Source organism: Hemiscyllium ocellatum, chromosome 35, assembly GCF_020745735.1.
Source record: "Hemiscyllium ocellatum isolate sHemOce1 chromosome 35, sHemOce1.pat.X.cur, whole genome shotgun sequence".
NCBI lineage: Eukaryota > Metazoa > Chordata > Chondrichthyes > Orectolobiformes > Hemiscylliidae > Hemiscyllium > Hemiscyllium ocellatum.
In genome coordinates, this window is record NC_083435.1 from 40033365 (window position 1) to 40056180 (window position 22816).

The 22816-nt window shown below is 42.6% G+C and overlaps 2 protein-coding genes across 2 annotated transcripts; one reads left to right on the plus strand and one right to left on the minus strand.

Annotated features, from left to right (window-relative positions):
* Positions 1–900: 900 nt before the first annotated feature.
* On the minus strand, positions 901–8856 carry LOC132832864 (zinc finger protein 235-like). Its single transcript, XM_060851057.1, has 2 exons — positions 8830–8856; positions 901–2638 (listed from the first exon to the last, which is right to left on the minus strand). Exon 2 carries the CDS (start codon positions 2422–2424, stop codon positions 1489–1491), a length of 936 nt encoding a protein of 311 aa, XP_060707040.1. The 5' UTR covers positions 2425–2638; positions 8830–8856; the 3' UTR covers positions 901–1488.
* A 171-nt stretch (positions 8857–9027) lies between these two features.
* On the plus strand, positions 9028–22467 carry LOC132832865 (zinc finger protein 239-like). The gene is made up of 2 exons (XM_060851058.1): positions 9028–9054; positions 20742–22467. The coding sequence occupies exon 2, from the start codon at positions 21174–21176 to the stop codon at positions 21867–21869; it is 696 nt and encodes a 231-aa protein (XP_060707041.1). The 5' UTR covers positions 9028–9054; positions 20742–21173; the 3' UTR covers positions 21870–22467.
* Positions 22468–22816: the final 349 nt, after the last annotated feature.

Sequence of the window (22816 nt, forward strand, 5' to 3'; positions counted from 1 at the left end):
CAGGGAGCAGTAGAGGCAGGATCACTGGATTTTTTTGAAATCAGGGATAGATAAATTCTTAACTAACAAAGAAGTCAAAGATAATTGGGGTAGGCAGTCATATCGATTTGAGGCCAAAATCAGACCAGCCATGTTCTTACTGAAAAGTCGAGCTGGCGAGAGGGGCCGAATGGCTGCCTACTACTCTCAGTTCATTTGTTCAGATGTAGTCAGTAGGACTGATTTTTAATAGCGACTGGGGAATGATCTATTGCAGCGAAACCCTTTCGGCTGTCATTTGTACAAGACTGAATTGACACAGCTGTTCTCATGTTGGATCTCATTATCAATGGCGATAGAATTGTCTAATGAGGAAATGCTCAACATTTCCAGAGTCTCTGCATTAATATAAATGGGAGAAGAATACTTGGCTGACCATATGTTAATGTATACATTTTTTTTCACATTATTCAAAGATATAAAGAATTGAAGAGATTGAGAGAGGACAAAAATCTGTTATAGAGTAAACAATGACAGCGCAGTCATTTGCAAACGGTAGATCATATGGTAAGTTTAGTTTTGACATGGAGGGGACAGATCTGGCTGCTGAGGTATGGGAAGTAGTCTAAAGCTAAGAAAAAGCTAAGTCTGCATCACTTGATCCACATGGGAGCCTGATGCTGTTGGACAGATCATCAACTTGTTTGATCAATGAAGAAGATCCACCCAGAGATATAAGAAGACCCAAAGTCCAAGACGAAGAATAATGTCAGCATGAAAACAGCCCAACCAACAAGAGGAATTCCAAGAGTAAATCACGACCAATCTGTAAAATCCTTACACCTTTAACTCAATTTACAAGCAGTAAGATCGATATAAAGCCAACTGTACTAGATTACTATGTACAGATTGGGTATGAGCATCATCGTTACCAGGGGTGGCTTGATAAACAAGACACTCAACTATGTGACCTCCTGGAACAAAAAACAATCAGTCTTCATTGCTGGGCAGAACAACCCAAAGACACAATTCAAGGATGCTGCAATTCAACAACTCAAGACTGACATTCAAAGACAAATCCAGAAGATAAAGGACACGTGGTGGGAGGGGGAAATCGGAGAGATCAACAATAGCTTCACATGTCATGATGATCAGGGTTTCTGAAGTCAACAGGGCCACCTAGAGAGCAAGGTTAAATGGACAAAATCCCCTTCATTCACAAGATTTCCAGGAGGTCTGACAACATTGTGATGGCTTTATTACGGAATTCACACTGTTAGGGTTTCTTCCTTGTCTGAATGTGCTGATGGACCAGGAACTCTGTGAAAGGCTTGTCACACACCGCACTCCTGAATGCTTGGGCATCAGTGTGAATCCATTTTTGGTTCAGGAAATCAGATGAGTGGGTGGAGCCCAGCCACAAATATTGCCCCAGAAGAGTTTCTCTCTGGTACCTCAGAAGAGTCCAAGAGCCAAAAGAGCTCAATTATAAACCCTACAGTTGAAGGGTTACTCCCCTGTGTGGATTGTCTGATGCTGCAGGATGCTTTGTAACTGTGTGAACGCTTTCTCACAAACTTCCCCTGTGAAAGGCTTCTCTCTTGTATGAATACATTGGTGTACACGGAGACTCATTAAGTGAGAGAATGATTTGTCGCACACCTCACACCTGAAAGGTCTTTCACCTGTATGACTGCGGATATGTACTCGGAGGCTTGAAGAATAGGGGAAGGATTTGTTGCACAGCTCACATGTGAATGGTCTCTCTCCTGTGTGAATGCGTTGGTGTGTGTGGAGACTTGATGATTGCGAGAATGATTTCTTGCACACCTCACACTTGAAGGGTTTCTCCCCTGTGTGAATCCTCTGGTGTATCAGCAGTTCAGAGGATTCGATGAAAGACACCTCACAAACCTCACATCTGAAGGGTTTCTCCCCTGTGTGAATACTCTGGTGCATCAAAAGCCTGGTCGATGTGGTGTAAGCTTTATCACAAATCTCACATTTGAAGGGTTTCTCCCCTGTATGGATTACCTGATGGACCTGAAGGCTTGATAACTGTGAAAATGATTTGTCACACACCTGACATGTGAATGGCTTCTCCCCTGTGTGGATGCGTTGGTGCACACGGAAGTTTGATGAGTCAGAGAAGGATTTTTCGCACACCTCACATGTGAATGGTTTCTCCCCTGTGTGAATGCGTTGATGTCTGTGGAGATTCATTGACCTTGAGAATGATTTATGGCACACCTCACACATAAATGATTCCTCCCCCTTGTGAATGCACCGGTGTTTGAGGAGGGTCCGTGACTGAGAGAATGATTTGTGGCACATCTTGCACTTGAAAGGCTTCTCCCCAGTGGGAATGTGTTGATGTCCAATGGGTGTTAATGACTGTGTGAAGTCTTGGTCACACAACTCACTGTTCAATGGTTTCCCTTCCATGTTGCTGCTATACAGATGCACCTTGCGTGTTTGGTGACTTTAGGAGCTTCGCCCCTGTAGGAATGAGTCAGTGGTTCATGAGGCTATATGAAAGATTGAAGCTCTCACCACAGTTGGAGTCCACAATTGTGCAGTTGTTCCTTCGGTGATGGTCAAGATCTATCTGCAGTGTTTATCCTCTCTGTATTCTCTGCTGAAGTATGGTGTTATCCTTCTGTAAAACAGGAAAAGGAAAGAAACATGATTTCCTTCAACTCCATCTCCTCCTTTGCTGAACGGGCTGACTCCTCAGTTAGAGATTGTTCCAGTCAGTGCCTGTCTGCTATTCCCCTGTGTGGGGGGTTCAGACACAAGTCCTTCCTTTATCCTCACTTGACTGTCACACACCCTGTTTCCAGCAACGACACTGTAGAAGCAGACAATGTAGAAGCAGACAATGTAGCTACTTTCTTTCTCTTGCCCATCTCTCCATCTTCCCAGGCACCATGAGAACAATGGAAAAGAGAGTCTCCAAGATTGTAAAATGGGTTACCAATTGTTCTAAGTGCATGTCGGCCTATGAAGACCAGTTTTACGCTAAGAATACATACAAAATAATATCCAGTGGAAAGTTAATTTGAAGAAAACTTCAAAATTTCTCCCCTTTTCTAAAATTATTGGAAAAAACCACATGGCAAAAAATGCCAGAAACTGAGGAAAATATTGTTTCAGTGTAACTCGAAGAGTTCTGATTGATGCTGGGATATTAGACACACTGCATTCACCCAGACTACACATCCAATCCAAGCCCAGGCCTTAGGAAATGGATGAGGCCTTCATTTAATATTTTTAAAAAAGATATTAAAAGATCTCGTAATAAATGTGACTCCAGGTATTTGCTATGGTGCTGCACTAACAATCCAGTGACTGAGATCCTGTGGTCTGACTGATCCCGTAAAACCATCTGTGAGGATCATCATAATTTTCACCTCAACAACCCCAAATGGTGAAGGTGAATATTACAGTGTAATTTGCATGTTTTGCACTTCTTATGCACTTTATGCCGTCCTTTGTATGCAGTCCATGTAGCAACTTGGTCCTAGAGGAACACTGTCTTGTTTATTTTTACCGTATCAATTGTATATGGTAGAAATGACAAATAAAAGCTACTCTACTCAAATCATGGCTTCAGGTCAGACAAGTTCAAGGAATATGACCACTTACTCCCAACTAAAAAATAAGTCCTTCACCGTGTTCATTATCACAAGGAAAGTAGACTCAGGTCAGATCCCTAAACTGGGTGTCCATGAGGTTCTGTGAGCCATCAGCAGCAGCAGGATTGCTTTCCAACGCTACCTCACAGCCCAGCACAGCCCTCATTCCATGATTACCAACAAACCAGTAGCCAGACAGGTCAGGAGGAGTATTGGTGATACTTTAGAGTCCAGGTTTGAACCTTGTGAATATACGACAGAGGGGGACATTCAAGTTAAACACAAGAACTATCACACCTTCTGAGAATTGTGGACAACCAATGAAGTAACAGGTGAAGGCAGCACCATGAACATCTCCATTCACAGCCATGCTGCAGCCCAGCACATGACAGCAAGACACAATATTAAAGTGTCTTAAGGCAAGGATGATCAAACCCATCCCATCCTGAGTAGCTAGGAGAACTCCCCTCTTGACCACTCCCCTCTAGACCACTCCCATCCCCTCCATCCACAGTCAAGAAGGTTCAACTCAGGATATTGTCATGAATGCAAAGTTTGCAAGATTATGAGTTATAAACTACCTTTGCAATTTAAGTTAGACCAAAACTGCTTTGAAATGAAGGTTGTGAGGAGGTTATGTAACTACTTAACAACAGGCCATGTAAGTTGGTTACCATAGCGACAGGTCATAACTCACTGAACAGGATGGAAAGAAGGAGGGTGTCCTTTCTGTGGGCTGCCAGGTATAACATGGGAAGGAACACAGACTTTGGTTGAAGATAGACATTACAAAGAACAAAGAAAATTTATAGCCCAGGAACAGGCCCTTCGGCCCTCCAAACCTGTGCCAATCCAAATCCACTGTCTAAACCTATTGCCCAATTCCTAAGCATCTGTATCCCTCAGCTCCCCACCTACTCATGCATCTGTCCAGACACACCTTAAATGAATCCACTGTGCCTGCTTCTACTATCTCTACTGGCAACGTGTTCCAGGCACCTTCCATCCTCTGTGTAAAGTACTTGCCACGTATATCCCCCTCAAACTTTTAACTTCTCACCTTGAACACTTGACCTCTCATTATTGAATCCCTCATCCTGGGAAAAAAGCTTACCTCTATCTACCCTGTCTATAAGCTTCATGATTTTGTAGACCTCAATCAGGTCCCCCCTCAATCTTCTTTTTTCTAATGAAAACAATCCCAACCTCCCTTCATAGCTAGCACCTTCCATTCCAGGCAATATCCTTGTAAACGTTCTCTGCACCCTCTCCAAAGCGTCCAATCCTTTTAATAATGTGGTGACTAGAATTATACACAGTATTCTAAATGCCGCCAAACCAAAGTCTTTTACAATTTTAACATGCCTGCTCATACTCAATACCCCTTTCAATGAAGGCAAGCATACCATACGCCTTCTTGATCACTCTATCCACCTGTGCAGCAACCTTCAGGGTACAATGGATCTGAACTCCCAGATCTCTCTGCTCATCGACTTTTCCCAAGGTTCTTCTGTTTACAGTATAGTTCACTCTAGAATTAGACTTCTCAAAATGCATCACCTCACATTTGCCTGGATTGAACTCCACCTGCCATTCTCTGATCAACTCTCCAGTCTATCTGTAGTCTCCTGTATTCTTTGACAGTCCCCTATGCTTTCTGCTACTCCACCAATCTTCATGTCATCTGCAAACTTACTAATCAGACCAACAATGCCTTCTTCCAAATCATATATGTATATTACAAAAAACAGTAGCCCCAGCACTGATCCCTGTGAAACACCACTGGTCACCTTTCTCCATTTCAAGAAACTCCCTTCAACTACTACTCACTGTCTTCTGTTGCTCAACCAGTTCTTTATCCACCAAGCTAGAACACCCTGCACACCATGTGACTTCACTTTCTCCATTAGTTTACCAAGGGGGAACTAATCAAATGTCTTACTAAAGTCCATATATATAACATCTACAGCCCTTCCTTCATCTATCAACTTGGTCACTTCCTCAAAGTTGGTAAGGCACAATCTACCCTGCACAAAACCATGTTGCCTATCACTGATAAGCCCATTCTTTTCCAAATATAAATAGATTTTATCCCTCAGTACCTTCCCCAGCAACTTTCCCACCACTGATGTCAGGCTCACTGGTCTATCGTTACCTGGGATATCCCTACTACCCTTCTTGTACAGGGGGAACAACATGAGCAACCCTCCAGTCCTCCGGCACCTCACCTGTGTTTAAGGATGCTACAAAGATATCTGTCAGGGCCCCAGCTATTTCCTCTCTTGCCTCCCTCAGCAACCTGGGAGAGATCCCATCCGATCCTGGGATTTTGTCCGCCTTAATACCCTTTAGCCTAACCAACACATCTTCCCTCCATATGTCAATGTGATCCAGAGTAAATAAATTTCTATCTGTAATCTCAGCATTCATCACCTCCTGAACACTGATGCAAAGTAATCATTGAGAATCTCACTCATTTTCTCAGGTTCGACACACAACTTTCCTTCCTTATCCTTTAGCGGACCAACCCTTTCTCTGGTTACTCTCTTGCTTCTTCTACAAGAATAAAAGGCCTTGGGATTCTCCATAATTCTGCTCACTAAAGTTATTTCTTGACCCCTTTTAGCCCACTTGATTCCTTGTCTAAGATTGGTCCTCCTCTCCCAATATTCCTCCAAGGCCCATTCTGTTCTTAACTGCCTGGACCTTATGTACACTTCCCTTTTCCTCTTGGTTAGTCACATGATTTCTCCTGTCATCCACAGTTCATGAATCTTGCCTTTCCTATCCCTAGTTTTCTAAGGGGCATGCCTATCCTGCACTATCTTCAACCTATCTTTGAAAGCTTCCCACATATCAAATGCAGACTTTCCTTCAAATAGCTGTATCTAATCCACATTTCCTAGCTCCTACCTAATTTTGACATAAATGGCCTTGGCCCAGTTTAGTACTCGTCTCTTAGGATCACTCTCATCTTTGTCTACGAGCATTCTAAAACTTACAGAATTGTGGTCACTATTCCCAAAGAAATCCCCCACTGCAACTTTTACCACCTGGCCTGGCTCATACCCCAACACCAGGTCCAATATGGCCCCTTCTATTGATATACTGCTCTAGAAAACTTTCCTGGATGCTTCTTACATATTCTGCCCCATCCAGACCTCTGACACGAAGTGTGTCCCAATCAATGTTGGGAAAATTAAAATCTCCCATCACCACCACCCTGTTGCCTCGACATCTTTCCATAATCTGTTCACCTATTTGTTCTTCTACCTCATGCTCACTGTTGGGAGGCCTATAATACAGCCCGACCAATGTAACTGCACCTTTCTTATTTCTCAGCTTCACCCATAACACCTCACTGCTAAAGTCCTCCATAGTGTCCTCCTTTAGCACCATCCCTGAACAGCAATGCAACTCTTTCACCCCCCCCCCCCCTTTACTTCCCTCCCTGTCCTGTCTGAAGCATCTATATCCTGGAACATATGGTTGCCAATCATGCCCTTGCTTCAACCGAGTCTCTGATTGCAATAACATCATACTCCCAGGCACCAATCCAAGCCCTAAGTTCCTCTGCCTTACCCACTATACTCCTTGCATTAAAGTATGTGCACTTCATGCCACCAGTTCTTTTGCATTTATCTGCTCTCTTTCTACTCTTTCCCTTGGTATTGCTATCTTCATGATCCTTACAGTCTCCAGTTTCCACCTCACTGTCTAGTAGTCTTCTCTTCTGGTTCCCAGTCACCAGCCATATTAGGTTAAAAGCTCCCCAACAGCAGTAGCAAAAACTCCCCCAAGGACATTGTCACAGAACCAGACTGGAACTTATGTAATGATGCAGGAAGATTTGGGCTGGACTGCTGGGGAAGAAAATGTTGGAGAGAGCCTCTCTTTTCAAAAAATAAATTCATGTGGACTTTACTGTCTGGACCATCATTTATTACCCATCCCTAACTGACCTTGAGAAGGTGACAGTGACCTGCCTTTGGCAGTCCTTTTGCTGCAGGTAAACCCATGGTACAGCTAGTTCCAGGATTTTGAAGCAGAGTCCAGTGCTGGCAGAAGGTTCAGTACTTCTCTAGAACTTCAGAGAGTCAGACTTTGACAATCATTCAAAGTCATGATTCAGTTTAATGGGGAGAAAACAACCAGTTCAAGCAGGTTATATAGGACAGGTTCCTGGAAAAAAGGTAGTATTCTGTAGAGAAAGGGACATGAAGTATAACAGTGGCATGGTGAGTTCGTTCATATTAATAATTAGATAGGGGGTATCTTTTCCATAGTTTTGTTTTTCTATTGCCTAATTGGCATTATTTAGTCATAGAGAGTACAGCACAGAAACAGATCCTTCAGTCCGACCCGACAATGCCGGACCAGATATCCTAAACTATTCTAGTCCCATTTGCCAGCATTTATCCTATATCCCTCTGAACCCTTCCTATTTATAGACTCATCCAGATGTCTTATAAATGTTGTCACAGTACCTGCCTTCCTCTGGTAGCTCATTCCATACACACACCGCCCTCTGCGTGAAAAAGTTGACTCTTCAGTCCCCTCTCACTCAAAACCTATGCCCTCTAGTTCTGAACTCCCCCACCTCAGCTTTTATAAAGTTTAGCTTTTAATAGGTTTTTGTTTCAGATACGAAATATGAAATCTTGTTTTTCAATTCCTTTATATTAGTCACAGGGTATTTAAGAATATCTGAAACAATACAACTAAGAAAAAGGTTATCTGTTCATTCACATATTGCTGTTTGTGGGAGCTTACTGCACACACATTGGATACTCACTTCTTATGTTACAATATCTCACCTTCTTATATTCAGTTAAAGATCACACAACATCAGGTTGTAGTCCAACAGGTTTATTTGAAATCACTAGCTTTCGAAGCATTGCTTAAAACCTGTTGGACCTGCTGTTAGGTGATTTTTAACTTTGTCCACCCCAGTCCAAGTCCGGCACCTCAGAAATGAGCCAGCAACAAAACTCAACCTGGAAATCAGAAGGGAAAGACTTCCAACAAACACACAGCTCCAGTCAAATAGTTCAGCACAAAGCGCCGAGTAAAACAGCTCTCTCAGCTGGATCTTCTCACACAGCATAAGGGACATTTCCACCCCTGATTACCCACAGGATAGTCAGACTGCCTGAAGATTGGTGTGGATATTATGGGATACAATTTGTATAAAAGCTGCTCCTTCACTCACCATCTCCTCACTTGGTTTTCAGTCCCTATAGGAAGTGTACTAGCTCTGGAAGAGGAAAAGGTGGGAGTGGACAGAGTGGTCGGGAAATTCATGTTACTGCAGAAATATTTGGATTGACTGTGAGAGACGTCAATCAGAGAGCCCACCCACTCTGCCCATTGTCTCCTCTTCCTCTTCCAGAGCTGGTTCACTTCCTATAGGGACTGAAAACCAAGTGAGGAGATGGTGAGTGAAGGAGCAGCTTTTATACAAATTGTATCCCATAATATCCACACCAATCTTCAGGCAGTCTGACTATCCTGTGGGTAATCAGGGGTGGAAATGTCCCTTATGCTGTGTGAGAAGATCCAGCTGGGAGAGCTGTTTAGTCGGTGCTTTGTGCTGAACTGTTTGACTGAGAGGTGCAGAGAGTCTGGGTTCTTACTGATTTCCTATCGTTCTGTGTGTTTTGGGAGCTGGTTATTATCCTGTGGACTGTGAAGGGTCAGTTCTTTCTGTGCGCTGTGATCTGGATGTTTCCTGCCTCTTCGAATCTCTCCAGAATCTCTCAACCCCTATCTCTGTAACCTCAAAAAAAATTGAATAACTTTCTTTTATGGAATCTTTCACGACTATCAGATTTCGCAAAGCACTTTACAGCCAAATTAAAGTCCATTTGAACTAGTCATTTTGCAATGTCAAATGTGGAAACCATTGTGTGCACAGCAGGCTCCGACAAACAGCAATGTAGTCATGAGCAGATAATCTGTCTTTACTGGTGTTGATTCAGTTGTTGTTACTGCCACAATAGATTGAGATTTGAATCCCAGGAGACCAAAGTAAAAACAAATACTTATAGAATGGCTTCATATTTTAAGATTTTCATCGAATAAACCCAGTAATAGTAATAGAGCATTTAAAAAAGTTCCAAAGAAACCAAAATAAAGAGCAGGACTATACCATTTAACTCTCTGAGTCTTCTCATCATTCAATATGGTCATGGCTGATGCTCTATGTTTCCCATACTGTTGTTTTCTCCCATACCCCTTTATGCCTTTAAAACCCAAAGTAAATGTGTCTTTCTCATGTATTTAAGAGACTTGGCCTCCACATGTAGGACGGGAAAAATTTGTGGCTGTAAGAGCTGCTCCTTTTTTGAGGTATTTTAGGTGTTGGAGGTGATTTCCTCGAATTCCAGGAGCAGCAATTGCTGTTTTATATGCTGTTGCATTGTTTTGGAACATTTGGAAAAAAAAGTCTAAACAACAGTATAAAAAGGGAGAAGAGCAGACAAAGGAAGCACATGGTGAGGACAGTGCAGGGAGAGAGAGAGAGAGAGAGAGAGAGAAAAAAAAACCTGCACACTTACTGCCTTTGCTGTTTGAATTCGTGTATCGCTGGTCATCGGAGTGCATCTGGGAAAATTAACAAACACTGAATTTCACAACTAATCTTGGAGGAACTGTTGGGCGAAGTTCACAGCACAGAATCAGATAAGTTAATTGTTGTTTTAAGTCTGCCCAAGAGAAAGGCTGCAGTCGTGGGTACAGTGGATTCTTTCTTGATTATATGTTTTTGGAGAGAAGTCTCTTGATTAAACTTAAATTATAGCTATGGCTTATATTTTAATTTGTGGCAGTGTTTGTAGAGGAATAAGACGGTATTATTTTCTGGGTCTGTAAATTGTGAAGGAGCAAAAATGGCCTTTGCAGTGATATGTACTTCTTGTCAGATGTGGGAGTTTAACGAGAGTATAAGGGTTACTGCGGATTATATCTGCCATAAATGCTGTTGGATGCAAATCTTATCAGATCAAATAGATCGGTTGGAGAGACAAATAGAAGCAATGAGGAATTTGCAACAGCAACAGTATGTGATGGATGGCAGTTATAGAAAGGGGGGAAAGTCTCAGATACAGTCACTAAGATGGGTTAACTCCAGGAAGGGTAAGAGAGGTAGGCAACTAGAGCAGGAGTCTTTTGTGGATATATGCATTTCAAACAGGTATGCTGTTTTGGAAAATGTAGGGGGTGATGGATTCTCAGGGGAACATAGCACAAACAGCTAGTTTCTGGTATTGAGGCTGACTCTAATGCAACGAGGGGTACGTTGGCTTCCAAGAGATCAATTGTGTTAGGGGATTCTGTAGTCAGCGGTACAGACAGACCTTTCTGTGGCCAGCAGAGGAAAAGCAGAATGGTGTGTTGTTTCCCTGGTGCCAGGATCAAGGATGTCTTAGAGAGGGTGCAGAATGTTCTCACAGGGAGAGGGGCCAGCTGGAGGTCATTGTCCACATTGGAACCCACGACATTGGAAGGGAAAAGGTTGAGACTCTGAAGGGAGATTACAGAGAGAGTTAGGTAGAAATTTAAAAAAGAGGTCCTCAAGGGTAGTAATATCTGGATTACTCCCAGTGCTACAAGCTAGTGAGGGCAGGAATAGGAGGATAGAGCAGATGAATGCATGGCTGAGGAGCTGGTGTATGGGAGAAGGATTAACATTTTTGGATCATTGGAATCTCTTTTGGGGTCAAAGTGACCTGTACAATAAGGACAGATTGCACCTAAATTGGAAGGGGACTAATAAATTGGCAGGGAAATTTGCTAGAACTATTTGGGTGGATTTAAACTAGTAAGATGGGGGAGGAGGGGGTGAAACCTAGGGAGATAGTCAGGAAAGAGACGATCTGAGACGGATACAGCTGAGAACAGACGTGAGACAAACAGTCAAGGCAGGCAGGGACAAGGTAGGACTAATAAATTAAACTGCATTTATTTCAATGCAAGGGGCCTAACAGGGAAGGCAGATGAACTCAGGGCATGGTTAGGAACATGGGACTGGGATATCATAGCAATTACGGAAACATGGCTCAGGGATGGGCAGGACTGGCAGCTGAATATTCCAGGATTTAAATGCTACAGGAAGGATAGAAAGGGAGGCAAGAGGGGAGGGGGAGTGGCATTTTTGATAAGGGATAGCAGTATAGCTGTGCTAAGGGAGGATATTCCTAGAAATACATCAAGGGAAGTTATTTGGGTGGAACTGAGAAATAATAAAGGGATGATCACCTTATTGGGATTGTATTTTAGACCCCCCAATAGTCAGAGGGAAACTGAAAAATAAACTTGTAAGGAGATCTCAGCTATCTGTAAGAATAATATGGTGGTTATGGTAAGGGATTTTAACTTTCCAAACATCGACTGGAACTGCTATAGTGTTTAAGGTTTACATGGAGAGGAATTTCTTAAGTGTGTACAAGACAATTTTCTGATTCAGTATGTGGATGTACCTACTAGACAAGGTTCAAAACTTGACCTACTCTTGGGAAATAAGGCAGGCCAGGTGACTAAGGTGTCATTGGGAGAGCACTTTGGGGCCAGCGACCATAATTCTAATCGTTTTAAAATAGTGATGGAAAAGGATAGACCAGATCTAAAAGTTGAAGTTCTAAATTGGAGAAAGGCCAATTTTGATGATATTAGGCAAGAACTTTCAAAAGCTGATTGGAGGCAGTTGTTCACAGGTAAAGGGATGGCTGGAAAATGGGAAGCCTTCAGAAATGACATAACAAGAATCCAGAGAAAGTATATTCCTGTCAGGGTGAAAGAGAAGGTTGGTAGGCATAGGAAATGCTGGATGACTAAAGAAATTGAGGGTTTGGTTAAGAAAAAGAAGGAAGCATATGTCAGGTACAGACAGGATAGATCGAGTGAATCCTTAGAAGAGTATAAAGAAAGTAGGAGTATACTTAAGAGGGAAATCAGGACGGCAAAAGAGGGACATGAGATAGCTTTGGCATATAGAATTAAGGAGAATCCAAAGGGGTGTTACAAATATATTAAGGACAAAACGGTAACTAGGGAGAGGATAGGGCCCCTCAAAGATCAGCAAGGCGGCCTTTGTGTGGAGCCACAGAAAATGGGGGAGATACTAAATGAATATTTTGAATCAGTATTTACTGTGGAAAAGGATATGGAAGATATAGACTGTAGGGAAATAGATGGTGACATCTTGCAAAATGTCCAGATTACAGAGGAGGAAGTGCTGGATGTCTTGAAACGGTTAAAGGTGGATAAATCCCCAGGACCTGATCAGGTGAACCTGAGAACTCTGTGGGAAGCTAGAGTAGTGATTGCTGGGCCTGTTGCTGAGATATTTGTATCATCGATAGTCACAGGTGAAGTGCCGGAAGACTGGAGGTTGGCTAACGTGGTGCCACTGTTTAAGAAGGGTGGTAAGGACAAGCCAGGGAACTATAGACCAGTGTGCCTGATGTTTGTGGTGGACAATTTGTTGGAGGGAATCCTGAGAGACAGGATGTATATGTATTTGGAGGGGCAAGGACTGATTCGGGATAGTCAACATGGCTTTGTGCGTGGGAAATCATGTCTCACAAACTTGATTGAGTTTTTTGATGAAGTAACAAAGAAGATTGATGAGGGCAGAGCAGTAGATGTAATCTATATGGACTTCAGTAAGGCGTTCGATAAGGTTCCCCATAGGAGACTGATTAGCAAGGTTAGATCTCATGGAACACAGGGAGAACTAGCCATTTGTATACAGAACTGGGTCAAACGTAGAAGACAGAGGGTGGTGGTGGAGGGTTGTTTTTCAGACTGGACGCCTGTGACCAGTGGAGTGCCACAAGGACCGGTGCTGGGCCCTCTACATTTTGTCATTTACATAAATGATTTGGATGCGAGCATAACAGGTACAGTTAGTAAGTTTGCAGATGACACTAAAATTAGAGGTGTAGTGGACAGTGAAGAGGGTTACCTCAGATTTCAACAGGATCTTGACCAGATGGGCCAATGGGCTGAGAAGTGGCAGATGGAGTTTAATTCAGCTAAATGCGAGGTGCTGCATTTTGGGAAAGCAAATCTAAGCAGGACTTATACATTTAATGGTAAGGTTCTAGGGAGTGTTGCTGTACAAAGAGACCTTGGAGTGCAGGTTCATATCTACTTGAAAGTGGAGTCGCAGGTAGATAGGATAGTGAAGAAGGCGTTTGGTATGTTTTCCTTTATTGGTCAGAGTATTGAGTACAGGAGTTGGGAGGTCATGTTGCGGCTGTACAGGACATTGGTTAGGACACTGTTGGAATATTGCATGCAATTCTGGTCTCCTTCCTATCGAAATGATGTTGTGAAACTTGAAAGGGTTCAGAAAAGATTTACAAGGATGTTGCCAGGGCTGGAGGATCTGAGCTACAGGGAGAGGCTGAACAGGCTGGGGCTGTTTTCCCTGGAGCATCGGAGGCTGAGCGGTGATCTTATAGGGGTTTACAAAATCATGAGGGGCATGGATAGGGTAAATAGGCAAAGTCTTTTCCCTGGAGTTGGGGAGTCCAGAACTAGAGGGCATAGGTTTGGGTGAGAGGGGAAAGATATAAAATAGACCTAAGGGACAACATTTTCACGCAGAGGGTGGTACGTATATGGAATGAGCTGCCAGAGGATGTGGTGGAGGCTGGTACAAAAGCAACATTTAAGAGGCATTTGGATGGGTATAGGAATAGGAAGGGTTTGGAGGGATATGGGCCGGTGGCAGGTGGGACTAGATTGGGTTGGGATATCTGGTCGGCATGGACGGGTTGGACCGAAGGGTCTGTTTCCATGCTGTACATCTCTATGACTCTGTGTAGCCACATTTGTACATCTGTGTGTTTGCCTACTCCCTTAATTTGTCTAAGTCACCTTGCAACATTCTTGCATCCTCTTCACAACTCAATCCAATGCAGTTTTGCATTATCAACAAACCTGGAAATTTCGCATTTAGATCCCTTGCCCAAATCATTTATACATGTATATTGTGAAGATTGGACAGATTGGGGTTATTTTCCTTAGAGTAAAGGAAACATGATCCAGATGTATAAAATTATGAGGGGTAGAGACAGGGTAGAGAGGAAGAAACATTTACCCTTGGAGGTAGTAATGACCGGGGGCATAGATTTAATGTGAGGAGCAGTGGAGTTTAGAGGAGATGTGACTGAAAACATTTTTCATTCAGAGGATAGGGGGAATTGAACTCACTATCTGTAAGAGGCAGAAACCCTTGGAACATACAGTAAAATACAATTAAAGAGAATCCAAAGTGATTCTAAGTACATTAAGGGCAGAGGAGTAACTCGAGAGAGAATGGGGCCCCTTAAGTATCAATATGGCTGTCTCTGTTTTGAACCATAGGAATGGGTGAGATACTAAACAAATATTGTGTGTCAGTATTTAATGCAGAGAAGAACATGGAAACTAGGGAATTGCAGAAGAGGTGTTGCTGGAGGTCTTACAACACAAAGGTAGTTAAATCCCTAGGACCTAAATCAGGTGTTTCCCAGAACTTTGTGGGAAGCAAGGGAAGAGTTTGTTGGGCCGCTAACTCAGATATTTGTGGGTGAGTTGCTGAAAGATTAAAGGTTGGTTAATGTGGTGCCATTATTAAAGAAGGGCTGTAAGGAAAAGCCAGGGAACTATAGTGAGCCTCACATCAGTGGTGGGTAAGTTGTTGGAGGGGATTCTTAAGAACAGGATTTACAAGTATTTTGAAAGGAAAAGACTGATTAAGGATACTCAACATGACTTTGTGTGCAGGCAATTGTGTCAAAGGGTGACAAAGAGGATTGATGAAGGCAAAGTGATAGACCTTGTCTATATGGACTTCAGAAAAGCTAAAGGTTTGACAAGGTTCTGCATGGTGACTAGTTAGTAAGGTTAGATCACATGGGATCCAGGTGGAGCTAGCCAATTGGAGACAAAATTGGCTTGAAGACAGGAGACAGAAGGTGGTAATAGACTGTTGCTTTTTGGACTGGAGGCCTGTGACCAGCAATGTGTCACAAGGATTGGTGCTGTGTTCAGTACTTTTCCTCATTTATATAATTCATTTGGATGTGAATATAGGAGTATGGTTAGTAATTTTGCAGATGACACCATAATTGGTGGTGTAATGATAGTGAAGAAGATTACCTCAAACTATAACAGAACCTTGATCAGAGAGGCAAATGGGCTGAGGAGTGGCAGCTGGAGTTTAATTTACGTAAATGTGAAATGTTGCATTTTGGTGAGGCAAACCAGGGCAGGACTTATACAGTTAATGGTACGGCCCTGGGGAGTGTTGCCAAATAAAGAGACCTAGGGGTGCAGGTGCATTGTTCCTTGAAAGTGGAGTTGCAAGTAGACAGGAAAGTGAAGAAGGCATTTGACATGCTTGCCTTCGTTGGTCAGAATGTTGAGCTTAGGAGTTGGGACCTCATGTTGCGGCTGTACAGGACATTGAGGCCACTTTTAGAATTCTGCGTACAACTCCCGTCGTCCTTCTATAGGAAGAACGTTGTTAAATTTGACAGAGTGCAGAAAAGATTTATGAAGAATGTTGCCAGAACTGAAGAGTTTGAGCAATAGTGAGAGGCTGAATAGGCTGGGGTTTATTGCCTTGGAGTGTCGGAGGCTGAGGGGTGACCTTATTGAGGTTTATAAAAAGATGCGGGACATCGATAGAATGAATAGCCAAGGTCTTTTTCTTAGGATGGAGGGAGTCCAAATTGAAGGATATTGGTTTAAGATGAGAGGAGAAAGATGTAAAAGGAACCTGAGGGGTAACCTTTTCATGTAGAGGGTGGTGTGTGGATGGAATGAGCTGCCAGAGGTAGTGGTGGAGGCTGGTACAGTGACAACATTTATAAGACACCTGGATGGGTAAATAAATAGGAAGGGTTCAGAGGGATATGGGATAAATGCTGGAAGCCCTAAATAAGATTTTTGCTTCGGTTTTCACCAAGGAAAGTGAACTTGTGGTAAATGAAAACTTAGAGGAGCTGAGATACAGTCTTGACCAGATCAAGATTGATGAAGTTGATGTGCTAGAAATTTTGGAAAACATTAAGATTGATAAGTCCCCAGGGCCAGACCAGATTTATCCTAGGCTGCTCCAGGAGGTGAGAAAGGAGGTTGCTAAGCCGTTGGCAAGAATATTTGCCTCCTCACTCTCCACAGGAGTCGTACTAGAGGACTGGAAGGAGGCGAATGTTGTTCCACTTTTCAAGAAGGGTAAAATGGAAATCCCTGGCAATTACAGACCAGTCAGTCTTACATCTGTGGTCAGCAAAGTTGTGGAAAGAATTCTGAGGGATAGAATTTATAACTATTTGGCAAAGCATAGTGTAATTGAAGGCAGTCAGCATGGCTTTGTGAGGGGCAGGTCATGCCTCACAAATCTTATTGAGTTCTTTGAGGAGGTGTCAAGACAGATTGACGACGGTAGAGCAGTAGATGTGGATTTCAGCAAGGCATTTGATAGGGTTCCCTATGGTAGGCTCATTTATAAAGTCAGGAAGTATGGGATACAGGGAGATTTGGCTATCTGGATTCAGAATTGGCTGGCTGACAGAAGGCAGAGAGTGGTTGTAGGTGGAAAATATTCTGCCTTGAAGACAGTGTTGAATGGGGTCCTGCAGGGCTCTGTTCTTGGGCTTTTGCTGTTTGTAGTTTTTACTAATGACTTAGATGAGGAGGTTGAGGGGTGGGTTAGTAAATTTGCAGATGACACAAAAGTTTGAAGGTGTCATCGATAGTATAGAGGCTACTGCAGGCTGCAGCGCTACATAGACAGGATGCAGAGCTGGGCTGAGAAATGGCAGATGGAGTTCAACCTGGATAAATGCGAAGTGATGCATTTTGGAAGGTCGAACTTGAATGCTGAATATAGGATTAAAGACAGGATTCTTGGCAGATTGGAGGAACAGAGGGATCTGGGTGTGCAAGTACATAGATCCCTCAAAGTTGCCACCCAAGTGGATAGGGTTGTTAAGAAAGCATATGGGGTTTTGGCTTTCAATAATAGGAGTATTGAGTTTGAGAGCTGCGAGGTTTTGCTGCAGCTCTACAAGTCCCTGGTGAGACCACACTTGGAATATTGTGTCCAGTTCTGGTCGCCCTACTATTGGAAAGATACAGAGGCTTTGGAGAGAGTGCAAAGAAGGTTTACCAGGACGCTGCCTGGACTGGAGGGCTTGCCATATGAAGAAAGGTTGAATAAACTTGGGCTCTTCTCTTTGGAGAGAAGGAGGAAGAGAGGAGACCTGATCGAGGTGTACAAAATAATGAGAGGAATAGATACAGACTAGATTGCCTGGTACGAGCAGTCATAGTTTGAAGATATTAGGAGGAAGGTATAAAGGAGACATCAGAGCTAGGTTCTTTATGCAGAGAGTTGTGAATGCATGGAATGCATTGCCAGTTGAGGTGGTGGAAGCGAAGTCATTGGGGACATTTAAGCGACTGCTGGACATGCACATGGATAGCAGTGAGTTGAGGGGTGCGTAGGTTAACTTACTATATTTTATATTAGGATTAAGTCTCGGCACAACATCATGGGCCTAAGGGCCTGTTCTGTGCTGTACTTTTCTATATTCTATGTAAATGGGCCACGGTGACATTTCAATATCTGGTCAGTACGGATGAATGGATTGAAGGGTCTGCTTCCATGCTGCATGACTGTATAAGTATTCAGAGGAAAGTGAGGACTGCAGATGCTGGAGATCAGAGTCAAAGAGTGTGGTGCTGGAAAAGCACAGCCGGTCAGACAACATCCAAGGAGCAGGGGGATTGACATTTCAGGCATAAGGCCTTCATCAGTAAATATTCAGATGTACACTTATGATGCTAAGGCATACATATCTTTGGGCAAAGTGCTGGCAAATGGGATTGAAATAGTTAGGGGGTTGTTTTTGACTGGCAAGGATGTGATGGGCTGAAAGGCCTTTTTCTGTATGTGGGTCTCTATGACTCTAATAGCTGGCGCCCAGTTACTGATCCTTGCAGTACCCTATTCATAACTGCCTGCCAATCAGCAAAAGACCCATTTATTCCCACCTCTATGTTTCCTGTGTGCCAATCAGTTTTCAGTCCATGCCAATACATTTCTCCCTATCCCATATTATTTAACTTTACCCACTAACTTCTTATGAAGTGCCTTCTGAAAAATTACATCCACTGGTTCTTCCTTTATTTATTCCACTGTAATAGTCTAAAACTCTAGTAGATTTGTTAAACATGATTTGCCTTTCGTAAACTCATACAGACTTTGTATAATGCTTTACATCTTTTAGAATGTACTCTAGCATTTTCCCCATTACTGCTGTTAGTCTAACTGGTCAGTCATTTTCAGTTCCTTTTTCTCCCTCCTTTTTAAAATATTGAGTTACATTTGCCATCCTTCAATCTGTAGCAACTGCTCCAGAATCTTTGGAATTTTGGAAGATGAAAACCAATGCATCCGATATTTCCAGGGTTACTTCCTTTAGTAGTCTGGGACTTTAGTACTCTAGGATTATCATGTCCTCGTGATTTATCTGCTTCTAATCCCATTAATTTCCTCAGCACCATTTTCTTACTAATACTAATTTCCTTCACCTCCTTCCTCTCACTTGACCTTTGGTTGCCTGACATTTCTAGGAGGTTATTTATGCTATTTTGTGAAGAAAAAAACTCAAAAATGTGTTCATTGCTTCTGTCATTTCTTTGTTCTCTGCTATCATTTCAGTGGCTTTTGACCATAAGGGATCTACAATTATTTTTACTGAGTTTTTGTTTCCACCTATTCTATTGTACCCATCTTGATCAAATTTTATGCCCTGTTTTGCTGGATTTGAAAATGCTGCCAATTTTCAGGCTTGCTACTTTTCCTGACAATTTTATATATCTACTGTTTGGATCTAATACTATCCATAATTCCTTTTGTAAGCCATAGTTAAGCCACTTTTCTGGTTTTAGTTTTGCTCCAGACAGGAATGAATAATTGTTATAATGTATGTACATTTTCTTTAAATATGAACCATTGCATATCCACATATCCCATTTGATAAGGTTCCCCAATCTATCCTTGCCATTTATCACCTGACACCCTCATAGTTATCTTTTGTTTAGATCCATGACCTACTTTCAAATTCAACTACTTCACCCTCAATCTTAATGAAGAATTCTATCATATACCGCTCTTCCCCAAGGGACCCTGCACAACAAGATCGTTAATTAATCCTTTCTCATTGCACAGTACCCAGTCTCAAACAAACAGTCTGTTCTCTGGTTCCTCAGCATATTAGTCTAAAAACATGATCTTGTACAAACTTCATAAAATCCTACTCTATAATACCATCAGTAGTTTGGTTTGTCCAATCTATATGTAAATTAAAGTCATCTGTGATTACAGATTGCATAATTAAGGTCTTCTATTACATTTACACTTCTGTTACACACTGTATAGGAACCAATAGATAACCACCAACATCTTCTGCCCATTGGTGTTTTTTATCTCCAGCCATACACCATGATTTTCTCAGCAAATGTCACTCTACCTCCTTTCCCTTTTTATCTGAACTTCCTAAATAGTTGATACCTCTTGGATGTTCAGCTCCCGTCCTTGATAACCCTGCAGAAGAGTCGTCACTGGACTCAAAATGGCTACTCTGTTTCTCTCTACACAGTTGCTGCTGGATCTGCTGAGTTTCTCCAGGACTTTCTATTACATAAATGCAACCTTGTGGCAACTACTACATGACTGTACAAAACTGAAGAAAAATGTATCTCGTGTTTAACTTTTAACTGTACAAAACACCCTTGTCACAGTTATATTTTATATGCTGTTGTTCTGTTTGTGTGTCTCTCTATCTCTCCCTCTCTATATATCTTTTCCATTATCCTCAGTACCTGGGAAGATGGGAAGAGCTGGTCATTGGAAAGCAAATAGCCACATTGACTGCTCCAGTGTTTTATTTTTTGGCATATGACAGTCAAGTGATGAGAAAGAAAGGACTTACCTCTGATTCTTCTCCTCAGCAGACAGGCACTCACTGTGGAACTCTCTCTAACTGAGGAGTCAGCCCTTCTGCAATGGAGAAGAGAGAGTTGGATGAAATCATATTTGCTTTTCCTGTTTTACAGAAGGACTGCACCATACAATATCAGAGAATACAGAGAGGATACACAACACAGATAAATCTTGACCATCTCCCAAGGAACAACGACGGAAGACATCTAGTCCCTTCACAGCATTGCTCAACACGGAGAAGGTTGGGCAGTGAAACCATCATCTGGAAATCAGTCGGGTTAGGGGACATATCATCAGATCTGAAACTGACCAGTGGTGTGCGGCCTTCCAGCAGAACCATTCTTTCTGAAGAATCAGCAGTATTTGATCAGTCATGGTGTAGCTGGGAAGACGTGTGAGTGGGTTTCAAGTGTGGTGAGAGCTTCAGTCATTCATCAAATCTCATGAATGATAGTCTCATTGTGTGAGGAAGGCTTTACAGTTTCATACCGTCTCTAGACAAATATGGTGTGTCTGTGAAACACTGTTTATACAAGGACAGCTGCATGGAAGAGAAGCCATTCAGGTGTGGGGTGTGCGACAAGTCATTCTCATGCTCATCTCACTTCCTTGTACACCAACGCACTCACACAGGGGAGAAACCATTTACCTGTGATGTGTGTGAGAAATCTTTCTCACAGTCTGTAACTCTCCATGTTCACCAACGTGTCCACACAGGGGAGAAGCCATTTAGATGTGAAGTGTGTGATAAAGCCTTCACACAGTTATCAAGTCTCCGGGTCCACCAGACCATCCACACTGGGAAGAAACCCTTCAAATGTGAGGTTTGTGATAAGGCTTTTCCGACATCTACAAGGCTCCTGGAACATCAGAGAATCCATACTGGGGCGAAACCCTTCAGGTGTCAGGTGTGTAACAAATCATTCTCACACTCCTCTCACTTCCGAACACATCAACGCATGCACACTGGGGTGAAACCATTCAAGTGTGAAGTGTGCAAGAAATCATTCTCACGGTCATCAACCCTACGTGAACATCAACGCCTTCACACTGGGGAGAAGCCATTCAAATGTGAGGTGTGTAATAAGGGATTTGCACAAATGCCAGGCCTGGTGAGTCACCGCCGCATTCACATGGGCGAGAAGAAAATATTCACATGTGAGGTGTGTAATAAGGAGTTTGAACAGTTGTGGGGCATGTTGGCTCACCATCGCATTCACACAGTCGGGAAAGCCAAATGAGGTGTGTGACTGAGCATTCACACAGACAGTGACACTCATCAAACATGGACACATCCACACTGAGTAAAGGCTTTTTCCTGGGGTGTGTGGCAAAAGCTTCACAAGGATAATGTCATTCCTGATTAGCCAGATGGTGACACAGGGAAGATTCTGTTGAGGTGTGTACTCATAAATTACCAATGCATTCATACTGAGGAAAGCTGTTAAAAATGTTTTATGAGAGCTTTTCAGAGTTATTGGGCCTGATTGTAACACAGACAGATTCACGTCGGACAGAACCTGTGATCATGTGACAAATCCTTCACAAATTGGTTGAATTTCCCAGTCCATCAGAAAACCCACCCATGGAAGAGCTGTTTCAAATGTAAGATTTAAGGTATAGTTCTGAAGTCTTCGAACCTTCTGGTGCAGAAAACCCTTTCAATGTGTTATGACAAGGCTTTCACTTGTCAGTGTGTCTCCTGGTACACCAATCCACTGACAAAAGGACCAAACCCTTTTGGAGGGAAGTCTGTGATAAAACCTTTACACAATTATCAGGTCTTTCAGATCACACAAGCTCTTACAGTTTGACATGTGTCAGCATTGTTTCACCTATTTCTTCTCTCTCACCAGACAATGATGTCTCTGCATGGACACGGAACAAGATCACCTGCTTCTGTTACAGAGAGCTATCTGTTGTTTCCCCTCCAGCACTCTCACAGGAGCTGTCGTTCCAAAGCACTATTTGTCTCAAACCTTTCCTACCCTTAGGCCAATTGTTTCAAGAAGGTTAATTTAACCTTTGACCCAATCACCAAAATTCATCGTAAGAAGATATCAAAATGTATAAAAGCTGCTGTATAAACTCAGCATCCTTTCAGCGAATCAATGTCCACAGTCTGTTGGCCTCATGGTCAGAGTGAGGCCAACAGCTGGCATTTATAGAGCATCTTAATGTTAGAATG